Source organism: Oryzias latipes, chromosome 15 (assembly GCF_053564925.1).
Source record: "Oryzias latipes strain Hd-rR chromosome 15, Olatipes_Hd-rR_3.1".
Lineage (NCBI taxonomy): Eukaryota > Metazoa > Chordata > Actinopteri > Beloniformes > Adrianichthyidae > Oryzias > Oryzias latipes.
The window spans coordinates 31,996,535-32,012,329 of NC_136251.1; the positions used below are offsets into that span (position 1 = coordinate 31,996,535).

The 15,795-nt window shown below is 46.4% G+C and overlaps 3 protein-coding genes across 3 annotated transcripts; 1 reads left to right on the forward strand and 2 right to left on the reverse strand.

Moving 5' to 3' along the window:
- Window positions 1-34: 34 nt before the first annotated feature.
- cox5b2 (cytochrome c oxidase subunit 5B2) lies at window positions 35-1,073 on the reverse strand. Its single transcript, XM_004077502.5, has 4 exons — window positions 895-1,073; window positions 506-576; window positions 308-407; window positions 35-237 (listed from the first exon to the last, which is right to left on the reverse strand). Exons 1-4 carry the CDS (start codon window positions 995-997, stop codon window positions 125-127), a joined length of 387 nt encoding a protein of 128 aa, XP_004077550.1. The 5' UTR covers window positions 998-1,073; the 3' UTR covers window positions 35-124.
- Window positions 1,074-3,520: 2,447 nt separating this feature from the next.
- Window positions 3,521-6,312, reverse strand: dnajc12 (DnaJ (Hsp40) homolog, subfamily C, member 12). The gene is made up of 5 exons (XM_011484769.3): window positions 6,025-6,312; window positions 4,863-4,941; window positions 4,520-4,659; window positions 4,336-4,447; window positions 3,521-4,247 (listed from the first exon to the last, which is right to left on the reverse strand). Exons 1-5 carry the CDS (start codon window positions 6,310-6,312, stop codon window positions 4,165-4,167), a joined length of 702 nt encoding a protein of 233 aa, XP_011483071.1. The 3' UTR covers window positions 3,521-4,164.
- Window positions 6,313-7,153: 841 nt separating this feature from the next.
- sirt1 (sirtuin 1) lies at window positions 7,154-15,042 on the forward strand. The gene is made up of 9 exons (XM_004077504.5): window positions 7,154-7,487; window positions 8,194-8,316; window positions 8,392-8,627; window positions 8,708-8,860; window positions 12,316-12,463; window positions 12,538-12,617; window positions 13,308-13,491; window positions 13,568-14,062; window positions 14,184-15,042. Exons 1-9 carry the CDS (start codon window positions 7,154-7,156, stop codon window positions 14,471-14,473), a joined length of 2,043 nt encoding a protein of 680 aa, XP_004077552.1. The 3' UTR covers window positions 14,474-15,042.
- Window positions 15,043-15,795: the final 753 nt, after the last annotated feature.

A 15,795-nucleotide genomic window follows, 5' to 3' on the forward strand; every position in this document is an offset into this window, starting at 1 on the left:
ATGGACATTATTGAAGACAAAGGACCACGGGGCGTTTCAGTTCACCTTTTAATGCTAAGCTGTACATGTTTAACGCCGGGACAGACGGACAGGATCTGGCTTTGAGCAAAGCGGCGTCCCGTCTCTAATGGGGGAGGTCGTGGTGGATCAGTTTATAGTGGGACCCACAGGAAGGACAGCGCTGGGCCTCCCCCTCGTGAAGCCAGAACCACACGATGGCGGTGTTGTCCTCCTCACCTGGACAGAAATCACACCTGTTAGGAGGGCGCGGGACAGCGGGACAGAACGGTTTTAGTCAGGCTCTCACAGAGACAGCCCACCAGCCTCTTGTTTCCAATGCTGGGGACGATGTGGGGGTCCTCCTTGGTGCCCGTGTAGTGTTTGGGCTTCAGGATGCTGTAGGGATCCTGTAAATTACAGTTAAATGAACGTAGACGCCATAATATGTCCGACTACTCGATAGGAATGATTGTTCTGAATAAACACTTCTAAAGGTTGGGTTTACCTTTCCCTGCTTGAGGGCCTCCATGGTGGCTCTCTCCAGGCCGGTGGCCTGCTCCTCGTCTGTTGGGATTCCTGGGATTAAAGCGAAAGAAAAGGCCTCTAGAGATTATAATCCTCATTCTGAAGACTGGACTCCAGGTGGTAAAGAGTCACGTGTCACTGCACACACTGCCAAAGTGGGAGGGTCTATTCCAGGCCTTTCCCGGGGTTCAAAGTCCAAATGACCTTCGTTGGATTTTCCTCACGTTTAACCAAAATGTTAAACTTCAGTATCGGTATTTATGTAGAGAAGTAAACGCAGTAAGCGGCGGCCGCGTGACCCTGAACTCAGCGTGACCCACAAGCCCCCGCGGCGGGGATCGCTTTCACCGCCATAAATAAAAGCTTTACCTCCCGCGGACGCCATGGCGCGGTGACCCGCCCGAACCACCGCGGTTCTTCTCAGCTGCAGGGCTGCCGCCGAACAGCCCCGGAGAAGCAGGCGTCCCGCCATTCTGCTGAGTCAAAAGCGGAGTATGCCGAGACGACCGTGAGCTGGACTGAAATGACCCCAGCCTGTGACGGACAGGAGGACTGACCAATGACAGCAGGGGTGCTGTTGGCAGAGCCAATGAGGGTGGAGGGGGCGGGGCAAAGGGTTAACATTAGAGGCAGCAGTTTTCAATGTAAGATCAATTCTTTTAACTTTAATTATAGATCTAAATTAAAAACCTACTTCAGGAATGTTCTTATTTTTCAAGGTAAAGATTCCTTAATAATACAAGGAGAAATGGATATATTAGCAATAACCGATTTTTTTGTTGCTTTTGTTTGGGTAAAAGAAACAGATAATTCAAATTAAAATATCGCACTTTTTTTGATGGGTATCATTTAACCCTTGGCCTATCGTTAACACGTTAACATTGGGAGTTGGGTCATCTAGACCCACTAGACAGTGCTCTGAACTTTTTTTTCTTCAAGGATTGGTGATCTTCACTGGTGTCCATGGATTACATGAAATCTTTCCACCTTTATCCACCTTTGTCATGGTAGGGAGAACACCTCAATGGAAGGGGGGGGTCATCTAAAATAGCACAAGGGTTACAGTAATTGATATAAAAGCGGTAGCATTTAATGGTTAATTGCTACGTGTCTCCTGAAGGAGGCGGTGTGGAGCCACCAAAAATGATGGTGGTTCGATGAGAAGAAAACGCTGAAAAAAAACTGAAGAACGCGGGAATAACAGAAACTGGGCGCGTGAGTTTAATAAAAGTATGATGGGAACATAAAAAGACGGGTCTCGCTGTATTACTCAGGCTGCACTGCAGTGTCTATTCACAGGCGCGATCCCACTACTGAGCGGCACGGGGGCTTTGACCTGCTCCGTTTCCGACCTGGGCCGGTGCACCCCTCCTTAGACGACCTGGTGGTCCCGAGCTCCCCCAGGAGCACCATATCGATACCGAACTTAGTGCGGACACCCGATCGGCATAGTCCACTGCAGCTCAGAGCTCCTGAGCTCAAACGATCCGCCAGCCTCAGCCTCCCAGTAGCTTGGATTACAGGCGCGCGCCACTGCACCCGGCGATAGAAGGCAATGTGCATCGGGCTTTTAGCTTCTACGCAGATGACGTCACGTTAAGGTTGGGCGACCTCTGGTGGTGACAGCAGGTATTGCTTCTAGGGGTTTGAGTGTTGGAGGCGCCTCAAGGGTCCTCGGAGGCTCAGAGAAAGCTTTCGCAAGTCACTTTCATATCAATGTGATCTTAAAAACTGAATTTTAATATACGTTTGGATAAAGTAGCATTCTATTAAAAAGAAAAGAGACGGTTGAATAGATTTTACTGACCACTGAAATCAGCAAAAACAACAATTTATAATGAAATTCCATTTAAAACAGACAAATTCACTTTACCACTTTCAATTGCATCTTCTTTGGCACAAAATAATGAACATCAATATTACTTAAACAGTGACATGAATAACAAATTAGAACACTTACAAACCAACATGACACACAACCCCAAAGAACATCATCAACACAACCGAGTAGTAATTTTACCCTTAGACAGCAGGAATAGGCGAGGCACGACTTTTATCTCCTTTTTCTCACGAGCTGGTCTAAATTTTAGCTCATGAAAGGCCCACATCTCCTCCCGTTTGTCACATCAGAACATGCAGACACAGAAGGGCTCCCAGCTAAACGGATCTGCATCCCTGCTCTGTTTCTTCATTCCTTCAATCTTTTCATTTTTCGCTGCATGTCAGAAACTTGTTGACTGTTTTACATCACCATCAGTGACAGTCTGGGCACAGACAAATGAGGCAGAACCTTTAAAAAAAAGAATCGCTTAGATTCTCCAGATTTCACTGAAAGATGCCGACTCATTGTAACCCTTGTGCTATCCTATGACCCCCCCTTCCATTGTGTTCTCCCTACCATGACAAAGGTGGATAAAGGTGGAAAGATTTCATGTAATCCATGGACACCAGTGAAGATCACAAATCATTGAAGAAAAAAGGTTCAGAGCACTGTCTAGTGGGTCTAGATGACCCCACTCCCATCGTTAAAGAGCCTAGGATAACATAAGGGTTACTCCTGCAGGAGTCGACAGATGTGGCTGATTCTTTCAAATAATAATGCCTTCTACGTGTCTGAAATGTTTTAATTTATCACTTTTCTTTGTTGAGGTGTGACTGACAGAGATAGAAGGGAGGATTTTCCTGCTATGATGCTGTGGTTTAGTAAAGACATTACTAGTTTTCTCCATCATCATGGCTAAAATGATGAACTGAATCCCTCATTTCACTCTGAAGGTTCATCCGGGTAACATCATGCAGACGATTTCTTCTTTTTTTGGGGGGAGGAAGCAAAAAATAACTGAAAAACAGCTGGAATCTTGACGTTTATGTGGACGTGAACTACTTTGGTGAAATGTTTGTTCCTTTAAATGATGTGAAGTGATGAGTGTCACCAGCTCGTCCACAAACGCTGAACTCAGCGCCAGGAGGCCTGATGTGAGAAGAAAGCTCCACGTTGGCGTCAGAAGACTTTATTGTGTTACGAATCTTTACAGATATTTAGAAGATTCTTTTCAAATTACATCTCATTTTAACCAAAACACAAATCTTTACATTTTTACTCTAAATGACCTGATTTCACAGATTTATCAAGACACGAAACTTCTTCACATGACGACAACAACAAAGCATTTCAGACCAACAACACACACACACACATTACAGGAATGCCTCAATCTTGATTTTTATAACTGTAATCTCTGGGATTATTCTTTTCAATTGATAATCTGATGTTTCAAATAAAACAGTCAAATGTTGGCCAATACATTCACATCAGTTCTTTCCCGTTGATCACCTGCAGGGATTTCTGACTAAAGTTCCTGTTGGTTTGTCACATCCATCCATTTTCTAATTAGGCTTTTTCCTCCTTCAGGGTCACAGGGATGCTGGAGCCTATCCCGGCCGTGGGGGCAGAGGTGGGGTTCCGCCTGCGGGTGGGGTTCTCCCGTCCATCACAGGGTCACAGAAAGACACACACCTGAGGGATCATTCAGAGTCCTGAGGAACCTTTGGAGGAGAAAAGGAACCAGCTGGGAATTGAACCAGAACCCTCTCACTGTGAGTGCTGACCGCTACACCCCTGTGCAGCTCATTGATCGCTTAGATTTCATAATTTCTGAACTTTTGCAGAAGGCGAGACGGAGAGTCAGCAGCCCAACGGAAACGCTGGTGGCAGTGATCGCCTGAGGAGAAACGGGAATAACCGCTGAAGGAAAAGTGGAATTCTTCAGCTTTTCTCTGTTTATTGGATGGATTAGAGTCTGAACTCACTGGAAGAAGAGCCAGCCTCATGTGTCTCCCTCTCCTCTGCTCCTGAAGTCTTCGGTTCTTCTGCGGCCTCCAGCATCGGCTCCTTCTTGGTCCTCACGGCCCAGTGCATGGACTGCAAACACATGACCCGAGTTACAGGGGGCTGCCGGGCTTTGGACAGGAAGACTGAGAGTGAGGACAGCACCGTTCTAACAGAATCGCTTAGAGCTTGCCAGTCACGAAAAGGAATGGTCACGCCGCTTCTTCTCCAGAGGTCGTAGCTCTTCCTTTTGTCCTCATCACATAAAACCTCTTTTGCTTCCTGAAGCTTCTGGAAATCTGCCACTGACAGCAGAAAGAAATGAAGCTTCTGATGCGTTCAGAGGACAGAGGAATAATGAGTTCTGTCTGCAGACGGCCAGAGCCTCTTCGCCCACCGCTTTTATGTCAGTGAGACAAGCTCAGAGCGGCAAAAGCAAAAGCTTGACTTTCAATGATGATTCTGCTGATGAAAGAAGCATGATGGGAAAGGAGTCACCGGTATTTACCTGCATGCGGGTCGTCCAGGTGTTTGTCCGGGTGACGCGCCAAAGCTCGGATCCTGTATTCATTCAGGATCTGTTCAGTCTGAGGAAAATCCCAGACGACATCCGCTTAGAGTCTAAAAACACAGTTCCAGCGTTTAGTCGTACTATGTGCGTTAAAATTGACGGGACTCCGTTTGCATGAGCACCAATCAGATGTGATGTGTTCATATGCACCCCGGAAATCTGTCAATTGAAGAATCCGGTCTGAAATTTAGTCAACAGACTTTAAACTTAACCTTTTGTTGTATTTTTATTGTGCGTATAAACAGAATTATCGCTAAAATCTGTTGGTTGAATTTTAAACAATATGTCGACTTTATGTAATTTTTTCAACCATAACTCAAAATAATATGCATTTCTCAATTGACATTACATTTGCTATTTGATCGTGTAATTTGCAATTCTAATATTTTGAAATCAATATTTAAAAATTACAAATTAATATGACAATTTTCAAAATAAAATAAAAAAACAGCAATTGTCAATTGAGAATTGCATATAACTCTAAATTATTGGTGAAAAAAACTTCTATACCACTTATCTGTCCTGTTGAAATGCTAAAAGTCTGACCTTTATATTCAATTAACCGAGTGATCATACAAAACTGACTATCAAATAATTGATCCTAAGGAGCTGATCTGATCCATAAACCATCAAGAGGACTGAAAGTTTGAGTCTTTCGTGCAGACAGACTGGAATAAATCTGATATGAGACGGAAACACCTCAGCCAGGACTTTCAGAATAAAATTAAAAATGTGGTTTTCATTTTTGCAACTGTAATCTGATTACTTTCGAGGATCTGATTACTCCCATTTCTCTGGGTTTTGAGGGCATGTAAACCAGTTTGGCAATCGGATTATCCTGTTAACATGATCACTTCAATAGTCTGACTGAATAAATCAGAGGATGATAATCAGATTTTCGGTGGTCACGTCATCGGCTTCAACCACCTGTGGTCCGGGATTCGGTTCTGACGCCACAGAGCACAGAGCGCGTGCAGCATCTCTTCGTGCGTCACGTGGTCTCTTTTCTCACGATGATCAACCTGCAGGTTGTTAATGGTCGACAAACATGTTTTCCTTTTCCTGCAGCTCGGGCAGGAATGACGTCATCAGAACTTACGGACGACAGCTCGTCGCACCCCAGCACTCCGTAAAAATCCTCCCGGTCCTCCGGTTTACTGCGCAGAAGGGAATCCATGGCTCTTCTTTTACCGGACCGGATCTCTGCGGTTCTGATCCAGGAAGGTCGATGGACCAACTCCCTCTTCCTGGGATGCCGCTGAGGTTCTTGGTTCTGGTTGGACTGGGATTCTGCTGATAAATCAGCTGAGTTTAAAAGAACCGAACAAGCTCTCACTTTCTCACCAACATGTGACGTGGGTTGCGTTCGAGGACCCTCCTTTGTCATGGGAGGAAACACTCCCGTTTTGGGTCATTCCAGTTAATACTAAACCTCAAAAAAATAAACTCAATGTGTAAGTATATATTGTAATTATAGCGTTTATATTTTGATATGTTTTCAGAATGCTGATAGAGAAGTTCTTGATTTAAATACATTTGATTCAGTTTCTGCCTTTTTATGCTGGAATTCTCCAAATCCGTCAACAGAGGAAGAAAACGCTTTAAACTAAAAAAATCTAATACTTTTTACAGCAATAAAAAATAACTTTACTGAGAATGTTTGCTTAAAAATTCAGTGTGCAACTGTTTTCGTGGTTGTGATTTAGTGTTTGATTTACCAAGTTCATAGTGAAAGTCTAATTTTAAATAAGCATAAAAACCTTTAACAAGCAGAAAACCTTAACACTCGGTTTACTTTTAATACGTTTAACGTAATATGCAATAATGGTAATAATAATGTTCATGCATGCAATTTTATATCAGAGCTTTTTTTTAAAGATGGCTTTTATTTTTATAACTAATTATTAGTTAGTGTGACGTCTGCTTTGAAAAATAACCATTGCTAGCAGATAACTTTCTGGTCACTTGTAAATTCTTTGTCTGATACTGAACTCAATCTTATTTATTAGACATATTTACTTCGATAGTTAATGCTGCTGATAATCTTTAAATGAGGTGTTTTCACCTTCGTTATTTATTTTTTCCTTATTATTATTTTTGCATATGTTTTAATGTCTTTCTTTTGTCCGACCGTTCATGAAGGCATCAGTCATTTGTTATGGTAGACGTCATCACGCGCGTTATGCAAATGAGCCAGCTGTCTGCTCGGCGGCTCCTGCGGGCTGAAGATGGCGGACGACGAGAGCAGCCACCGAGCGGCCTTCTCTGGAGCCTGCGTTGCGGACGAACCCGCCGCTAAGAGATCGAAAATCACTCCACCGGACGACCGCGTCTTCAGATCCATCGAGGCGGAGCCGTTTTCCTACGTCTCCCCGGCCACGGAGAGCCGGGAGGCGGCGGTGAATTGCGAGCAGCGGGCCGAGAGGGAGGCGAAGCCGGCGATGGCGGGGGAGCAGGCCGCAGCGGGCGGAGACAACAATGGGCTGGGACTGCTGGGATGCGAGCCGCCGAACCCAGCCGAGAGGCTGAGCTTCGGCTTTGGTTCTGCTGAGGGGAGAACGGGTGAGTACTTCTGGTTCCCTGACGAAGGGCTCCGTGTTTTCATCGCTCGGAACGGCTGGTTGTTAGCCCGACGTACCGAAGATGAAAGGAACCGGAAGCGGCAGGAAACAAACCGATGCTCGGCGAAGTTCTCGTTCCTGTTCGAGAACTTCGCCGACTTTGACCACGTGACTCGTGTTGACCTAAAAGTCCAAACTTTGGCGGAACTAAACCGTTTAACCCAACTGGAAAATAGAGGTTTAAAAATCCATCAATCGAGTTCAGTCAAAAACTGAACTCCGGGATTTAATTTAAGGTAATTTCCCGGATTTTCTTATGTAAAGATAATTAATTATGAAATAAAAGCTCCACATTTATCCAAACATTAGAAATGATGAATTTCTAATTAAAGTTATTAATCTCAATAGAATAGATTTAGGTGTCATTAATGAATCTTAAGATCCATCAGTTATTGGTTTATTTATAACATGGAAATAGAAAACAGAAATCAGGAATTTTCCTTTATATTAAAATTAAGAAATTAACCAGGAATCAATGAATTCCCTTTATATGATTGAAGTTCTATTAAGTTGAGGTGGCTCCAATCAGAGCAGCTCCTTCAGCTGCATTTTAGTCATCCTTTCCTGAAGCATGAATACGGTCCGCGTCGTGTGGCGGCAGAGGTCTCGGCGTTCGGCCTTTGACCTGCCGGTTTTGCCCTCTTCAGGCTTCCTCGGGGCTGACGATCTTCCCTCCAACGGTCTCGCCGTCACACCAGAACACCTTAACGACGACGATGACGGATCCTCTCATGCTAGTTCCAGCGACTGGACTCCGCAGCCCCAGATCGGTCAGAATGAGGCAGGAATGTATTTTCCGCGTCTCCCTGCAAAGCCGTTGTGAGCTCAGGTGTGTGCGTGTGCAGGTTCCTACAGTCTGATCCATCAGCACATCAGAGAGACGGACCCCAGGGCCATTCTGCGGGACCTGCTGCCCGAGACCATACTCCCACCCGATCTGGACGACATGACCCTGTGGCAGATCATCATCAACATCTCAGAACCTCCCAAAAGGAAGAAGAGAAAAGACGTGAACACTGTGGAGGACGTGGTCAGACTGCTTCATGAGAGCAAGAGGATCATGGTTCTGACCGGTGCAGGTGTAGGTGTTTCAGTCCCCAGAAGGGCTTTTTCTGCCTTCATGTTGGGTAAAGAAACGGTAAACACCGGTTTGCTTCGCAGGTTTCAGTTTCCTGTGGAATTCCCGACTTTCGCTCCAGAGATGGGATTTACGCTCGGCTTGCTGTCGACTTTCCCGACCTTCCCGATCCGCAGTCGATGTTCGACATCGAATACTTCCGACGAGACCCCAGACCGTTTTTCAAGTTTGCTAAGGTTGGAAGGTTTTTTTTGTCTCTTCCTTCTCTGGTCCGGCCCAAGTTTACTAAACTAAAGCCCCCAAAATGTTTGTGACATTTAAATGATTTAACTCACACTTCTGACTAAATTCAGATGAAAAACATATTTCACTATGTGTCTATGAAGCCTCTCATTCATCCAGGTAGATTCCATCATAGTAGTGGGTTTAGGGGCCGTCATCTGGACTTAAGAGATGGTTCGTTGTGAAGGTCCTTCACATTTCCAATTAAATATGATCTTTTGTGATCTCCTGTTTGACCCTGAAATGACCCAGAAGTGACCGGCATGCGCAGAAGAGTCCTCAACGGTGACCGACGTCACTGTTGTTTATGGAAGTAGCTAACGTTAGCAATGGATGTCAACAACAGTGTTGTCAACAGCAGAGCTATTTTTGCTTTATTACATTTATTTTCACAAAGGAGCCAGAATAATTACAATCTTCTCATTTTAAAAAGAAATTTAAAAAGGAGGAAAGTTTGTGGCCATGGCGTTTTTTGAAGCAGTGTTAGCCAAGTCTGTACAGAGAAACGTGTGGAGTGGTGGGATACTGATGTGAGGAGCCAGGATCGTCTGTACCCTCAGCCATTTAGCTGGAAATGTTTTCAAAAACTGCCCGGTTACGGTAAGAGCCCTGGAGTTTGGCCTGAATAGAGAAATATGAATCCAATCGGTGACCTCACTTCCCTAACACTGACTGGTCTCAGCAGCATCTTCGCCATGGTTGATGTTTATGATCTAGTTCCTGCCTACTTCAATGCAGAATGATGACGTTTGTAGCGTATCGATGACGTACGGGTCGGATTCATGTGGCCTGGCCGCTCAGACAGAGGTCGAAGAGATCGGATACGTATTCGATTCAGGACCACATACCAAACTGGCTTGGGTCGCATTCGAAAAAATCGGATCTGTGTCGTTCAGACTGTCATGAAAAGATCAGATACAGGTCGCATAGGGGCAAAAAATTGGAATTGGGTCGTTTCAGCCTGCAGGGTGAACGTAGCCTTTTAGGCCCGTACACACCGGGACGAATTTCGTGCGCGATATTTGCCGGCGTTTAACGCCTTGTGACTAAATAAAGGGCACCAATGTGAGTGTGCACACCGACGCGAAAAACGCCACGAGTAAAAGCGTCATTTTTTAAAAAACGCCTCGGGTTCGTTTTTTTGGTTTGACGCACCGCGTCAAAAACTACACGACCAATGAGAACGGCGTTTTTGCACACGTGTCTGGAGCTTCTGCAGTTACAGTAAAACACAACTTGGGGGCGCTCAAACACAAAACTGCCTTGCTGAGCACACATACCAGCGAAGAAGATAGACGTCAAGTTGCACCTACACTGCCACGAAGAAATAAGACGAAGAAGATGCACTCACTGACGGACATTCTAAAATATCCCCGAAAACGCTCATGATACATTTTCAGCTCTTGTACCAGTCGATAAAACTCCCCATGTTCTTCTCTTCTTGTAACTATGGGATGTACCCAAAATCGACGTCTTCTCTGGCGTCCTTCATCATTAAACAGAACAATAATTTCTTCATCGCTGGAACTGGAGCTACTGGTGCTGGAAATATTCATGTTTTCTTTGTTTGATTCTGACAAGCACGTAAATACTTGCTCTCTTCTTCTGAGTGAAAAGCGACTTTAAGAAGCGTAAAGTTGCACAGCGCCACCTTGTGTACAGGAGTATTTCTGTTTACATTAAGCGCCATGTAATGTCAGGGAATGAAATTGCATGTTCGCTCGGCTCATCGTCAGCGAAAATCGCCTGGGTGTGAACACAAAAAACGTGTTGAAAAACGCTGGCGAATAACGCCTGGCGAATATTCGTCCCGGTGTGTACGGGCCTTTAGACAACAGGGTTTCGGGTCGTTAGGAGTCCTTTGTCCTCCTTGGGCAGGGTAGCTACTGTCGCCCCACCCCAGCTGAGGAAAAAGGACACCTAACGACCCGACACCACATGGTCTTAGTAGACAATGGCTACGTTCACACTGCAGGCTGAAACGACCCAATTCCGAATTTTTTGCCCCTAAGTGGCCCAATTCCGATCTTTTCATGACAGTCTGAATGACACAGATCTGATCTTTTCAATTGCGACCCAGGCCCCGTGGGTTTGCCGTCCTGATTCCGAATTGTAGCCGTTCTTTTCAATTGCGACCGCCGTCTTACCGGCCAGGCGACTTGATTCCGAACCGTACGTCATCGACACGCAACAAACGTCATCATTTTGCGTTGAAGTAGGCAGGAACGAGAACGTAAACATCAACCATGGTGGACGATGCTGCTGAGACCAGTCAGTGGAAGGGAAGGGAGGTCACTGATTGGATTAATATTTGGGCTGATCGCTCTTTTCAGGCCAAACTCCAGGGTTCTTATCGCAACTGGGCGGTTTTTGAAAAAAATTCCACCTAAATGGCAGAGCGTGGTGTTGAACCTTTCCTGCGATAACTTTTTTTCTTTCTCCCCTTTGACCGTGCTCAGAAGCGCGGGGGACCCAGGCGATCCTCCTCCTCCTCCCTGTTCTGATCCTTAGATTCTCCAGAACGGGTTAATAAAGAGTCCATAGCATTTATTTTGGGGAAAACCTTCTTTTATTACCGTTCTCCTTCCTCAGTAACACACAACATGAATGCGCGCCCACACTGCCCCCCCCCCCCCCCCTATTCTCTATCGTGGCACGCGCTTGCACACACACACACACGCGGGGGCGCGGCCCCAACACATACACATTCCTCTTCCACTACAGTGGGTCCAGACGATCCCGACTCCAATGCCTTCTTAAAATGAGAAGATTGTAATTGTGCTGCTCCTTCGTGAAAATAAATTTAATATTACAAAAAGAGCTCCGCTTTTGACAACACTGTTGTTGACATCCATTGTTAACGTTTGCTCCGCAAACAAGTGACGTCGTTCACCGTTGAGTATTCTTCTGGCTTCTGCGCATGCGGGTCTCGTTTGGGTCGTGTCACGGTCACACTGGAGATCACAAAAGTTCGGATTTACTTGGAAATGTGAACGGTCTAGCAAACAAATCAGATTTTTTCAAAAAATCCGAATTGAGCATTAAGCCCTGCAGTGTGAACGTAGCCAATACCATCCAGTTTCAGGTCTGACTCCTCCCCCGTGAGCACTCATAAACCAACCTGCAGCCTTTCATCTTCGGAGCCGGCCTGGAGAAGGGGTTCGCTCTCGTGAGGGGGCGTGTCTTCTTCACACCCACATGTGTTTGTTCAGCTGCAGCGTATTTCAAAATAAAGCCAGTGTCTCTGCACTTTTCAGAGAACCTTGTGTTCTTTTAGGATTTCTGCTGAACAGTTTTCGTTTCCTTTTTGATGTCAGATCATCAGCTTTGGATCATTGGTCTGGTTTAGAACCGAACCCGCTGTGAGGATCCGTTGCAAACGTTTTCTGTTTTTGTTGACGTGTTCCAGGAGATCTTCCCCGGGCAGTTCCAGCCGTCTCCCTGCCACAGATTTATCGCTATGCTGGACAAGCAGGAGAAGCTGCTGCGCAATTACACACAAAACATCGACACGCTGGAACAAGTGGCTGGAGTGCAGAAAATCATCCAGTGTCACGGTGAGCCGCCGGCCGCCTCGTCTTCTGGACATTTGTGTTCTGGAGACGATCCACGAATCCCGTCTTTCTTTCAGGATCGTTTGCGACGGCTTCCTGTCTCGTTTGTAAACACAAAGTGGATTGTGAGGCTATAAGGGAGGACATTTTTAATCAGGTATGTCTCAAACATCATTTAACTTCCTGTATGAATACTTGGTGGAGATCGCTCCGATCAGCTTCTGATCTATTGTGAATCGTTCCCAGTGGTCCTTTCATTTAGATTCTTTGCCAAAATCAAAAAACCTGTCATTTTCCAGGACATAGTTTCTGCAGAGTGGCTGCAGTTCATCAGAAGTCTTCTTTCACGTCCCTACCGTTCTCATGCTGTCCTCTCCTACGTCCTCTTTACTGAACAACAACGCCGTAGGCGCACCGCACCACAGTGGAGAAAATGTACGACTTTGTTGTGGAAATTCAGTTCTTAGAAATGCAGATTGATCTTAATTTTCTTTATAAATGTCCTCCATCATGAGAAAACTCCACAAGAAGATGTTAGAAACACCCAAACCACCGTTTTTACTGGAGTGTGTCTTTAAAATAAGAAGCAGGGGTTTGAAACGACCAACGGCTCCATGAGATTCTTTGGGGCCATGAAAAGACTTGCTGGAGACCCGGTTCTGCAGACGTTCTCCATGTTCTGTTGGGTTTCTGAGACGGGCAGCTTCCCTGTTCTGTGACCTTCCTCCTAACTCTGTTTGGTCCGGTCTGTCGTGTGTAAATGAACCGCAGTCTGAAGCGGATCTATGGACTCCGGTTCTGTCAGACACGGTCCTTTGAACAGAACTAACGTGCCGACCCCTTCCAGGTTGTTCCTCGGTGTCCGCGCTGTTCGGACATTCCTCTGGCCATCATGAAACCGGACATTGTGTTTTTTGGAGAGAACCTCCCAGAGATGTTCCACAGAGCTATGAAGCAGGACAAAGATGAGGTGGACCTCCTGATCGTCATCGGATCTTCCCTGAAAGTCCGACCCGTGGCCCTCATCCCAAGTACGTCTGGACCGGACTAACAGGTGACACCCCTCCTGGGGGTTTGGCGTGACCCCTTCTGTCTTGTCTGCTGCAGATTCCATTCCTCATGAAGTGCCTCAGGTTCTGATCAACCGGGAGCCGCTGCCTCACCTGAACTTCGACGTAGAGTTGCTCGGGGACTGTGACGGCATCGTCAACGAGCTTTGTCATCGATTGGGTGGAGACTTTGAGCCGCTTTGCTTTAACTCTTTAAGACTGGCTGAGATCACAGAGAAGCCCCCCCGGTTACCCGAAAGGCCTCCAAACGAAACCTCCAGCGATGCCGAGCCGAACGCCCGTCCTACCGACACCGCAGACCAACCTTCAGAGGAGGCGGAGAGCCCGCAGGACACGGACGCCGCTCAGAGAAACGCCACGCCCCCGGAGCCACGCCCTGAAAAGGAGGCGGCAGAGTCTCCAGAACGACCGGTGGAGGACACGCCCACGGAGGAGGCAGACGCGTTCAAGAGCCAAGTCTCAACGCTGGAAGTACGGAAACGATGTTGGATGAGTCGGATCAACAGAAGTCCGATCAGCAAACGGCTGGAAGGTGAGCCCGACGCCTCCACGAGAAAAACGCTCCCCAGTTGGACGCCATCTTTACTGAAGCAAACGTCCTTTCTCTCTACGTCACGTTGTCGTCCTAACGGACCCTCTGCTGTTCTCCACAGCGGGCCAGTACCTCTTTCAAGCACCGAACCGGTACATTTTCCACGGAGCCGAGGTCTACTCCGACTCTGACGACGAGACGTCCAGCTCCTGTGGGAGCGACAGCGAGGACTCGGAGGGCAGCGTGGATGGCGTGGAGGACGACAGCGATGCAGAGGAGGACGGAGCAGAAGCGGCGGCAGAGGAAGAGGAGTGCCTCAGAGACACATTACCACACAGTCCAGCCAATGAGACGGCAGACGTGCAGATAAACAGAAGCTCTGAACAGACTGAAGGCTTCGCACAGATTTAGGTGGAAACAGTTCTGGTTTAACAAAGCACTAATCGTCTTTATATGTTTCATATATAGTTATTTTTCATAAATGGAGACGCGGAGCCGTTTTTCCCTCATGTTTGCATGGACACATCCCTTTTTCTCCATCGGCATTTCCATCTGCAGCTCATCGATCGGCGGCGCCTTCGCTTTGGGCGGAGCCACCATCATGCCTGGTGTATACGTGGAAGATCAGGGCCGTCCTGAAAGACGAAGAGACTCCACAGAAATGCTTCATTTCAGACCAAAGAGCTTCTGTTTTCCTCAGCTTTACATGTTTGTTCTGTCGTTTAAGTCTGGGTGAAACCATGTACATACTTCTGAGATGTTGTTTCCTGACATGTGGCAGCTACTTTTACAGTCAAGCCTCTTATTTTTATACTCCAGTGTGAGACGCGCTCCTCAAAGGGTAGATGATCATTTCAATCTGGGAACTCCAACCAGAGAATCGTCACTTTGGAGGTGTTCAGTTTGGATAGAAATCCTTTTTTTTTAAGTCCCGTTTTCTTGCTCTGTCACTTTTCATAAAGGACTCGGATGCCTGTGAACGCGTCATGTGTGGATTTATTGAAGCGTGTTTTTTTCCACAGCAGTCTCTGTCTCTGGGAACGGCTCTAGAGAGCAGACTGACGGTTACTGGAGAAGAAATGACTGTTTTGGTTGAAATCTTCCTGCTTTAGCTGCTGCTGAGGAGCTTCATCAACCACTAGAGCCTCCCTGGGGAGTTTGACGAGACCCTTCAGTGTTTAGTGTCCAGTGTTCAGGTGGGTGACCATGAGACGGCTTTTTGAGTGCTGGATTTGGTGAGGAACCGTTCTTTGGACTGAAGACCGAGAAGCTTTTTCCAGGTTTTGCTGGAAATGGTTTTCCTCCATAAAGCAAATCATTTTTGCCTTTAAATCTTTATTTCCACTGATCTGGACCTTCAAGACGCTCTGCAGTCGCAGTTCCTGCTCTAGTTTTGGGATTTCCAGGCATTTGTGTCCTGAACACCTCTCTTACCTTCTGATGTGCTCCTCTCTGGGGGGTATTCCAGAGAGCAGGTTATGCTAGCTCCCGGGGTAAGTTTGAGGCTAAGGAAGTGTACAACCACCGCTTTTGGTTCCAAAAACAGTGATGTTTCAGGGTAGGTCAAGTTGCCATGGCAACTCATGCTCTGAACATAACCTGGTCTGGAACAGGTTTAGTTGAAAGTTAGTTTGTTTTCAGAGAGGTGAAGCAGCATGGCGTGTCCATTTGAAGATGATTTAGTGGATGAAGAAACTCAGATAATACTTTTTCCACCATGAGAGGGTGATAAG

Bases quoted from the DNA above. Each gene is read 5' to 3' on its own strand.
- cox5b2 (XM_004077502.5), bottom strand. From the start codon at position 997: ATGGCGGGACGCCTGCTTCTCCGGGGCTGTTCGGCGGCAGCCCTGCAG. The intron at 577-894 runs GTAAAGCTTTTA...CTTTAATCCCAG, and splicing joins CGCCATGGCGTCCGCGGGAG to GAATCCCAACAGACGAGGAG. The intron at 238-307 runs GTGAGAGCCTGA...ATTTCTGTCCAG, and splicing joins GAGGCTGGTGGGCTGTCTCT to GTGAGGAGGACAACACCGCC.
- dnajc12 (XM_011484769.3), bottom strand. From the start codon at position 6,312: ATGACAAAGGAGGGTCCTCGAACGCAACCCACGTCACATGTTGGTGAG. The intron at 4,448-4,519 runs GTGCTGTCCTCA...ATGTGTTTGCAG, and splicing joins TAAGCGATTCTGTTAGAACG to TCCATGCACTGGGCCGTGAG. The intron at 4,248-4,335 runs GTGAGTTCAGAC...GTTTCTCCTCAG, and splicing joins TGAGGCTGGCTCTTCTTCCA to GCGATCACTGCCACCAGCGT.
- sirt1 (XM_004077504.5), top strand. From the start codon at position 7,154: ATGGCGGACGACGAGAGCAGCCACCGAGCGGCCTTCTCTGGAGCCTGC. The intron at 12,618-13,307 runs GTATGTCTCAAA...GACCCCTTCCAG, and splicing joins GGGAGGACATTTTTAATCAG to GTTGTTCCTCGGTGTCCGCG. The intron at 13,492-13,567 runs GTACGTCTGGAC...TGTCTGCTGCAG, and splicing joins ACCCGTGGCCCTCATCCCAA to ATTCCATTCCTCATGAAGTG.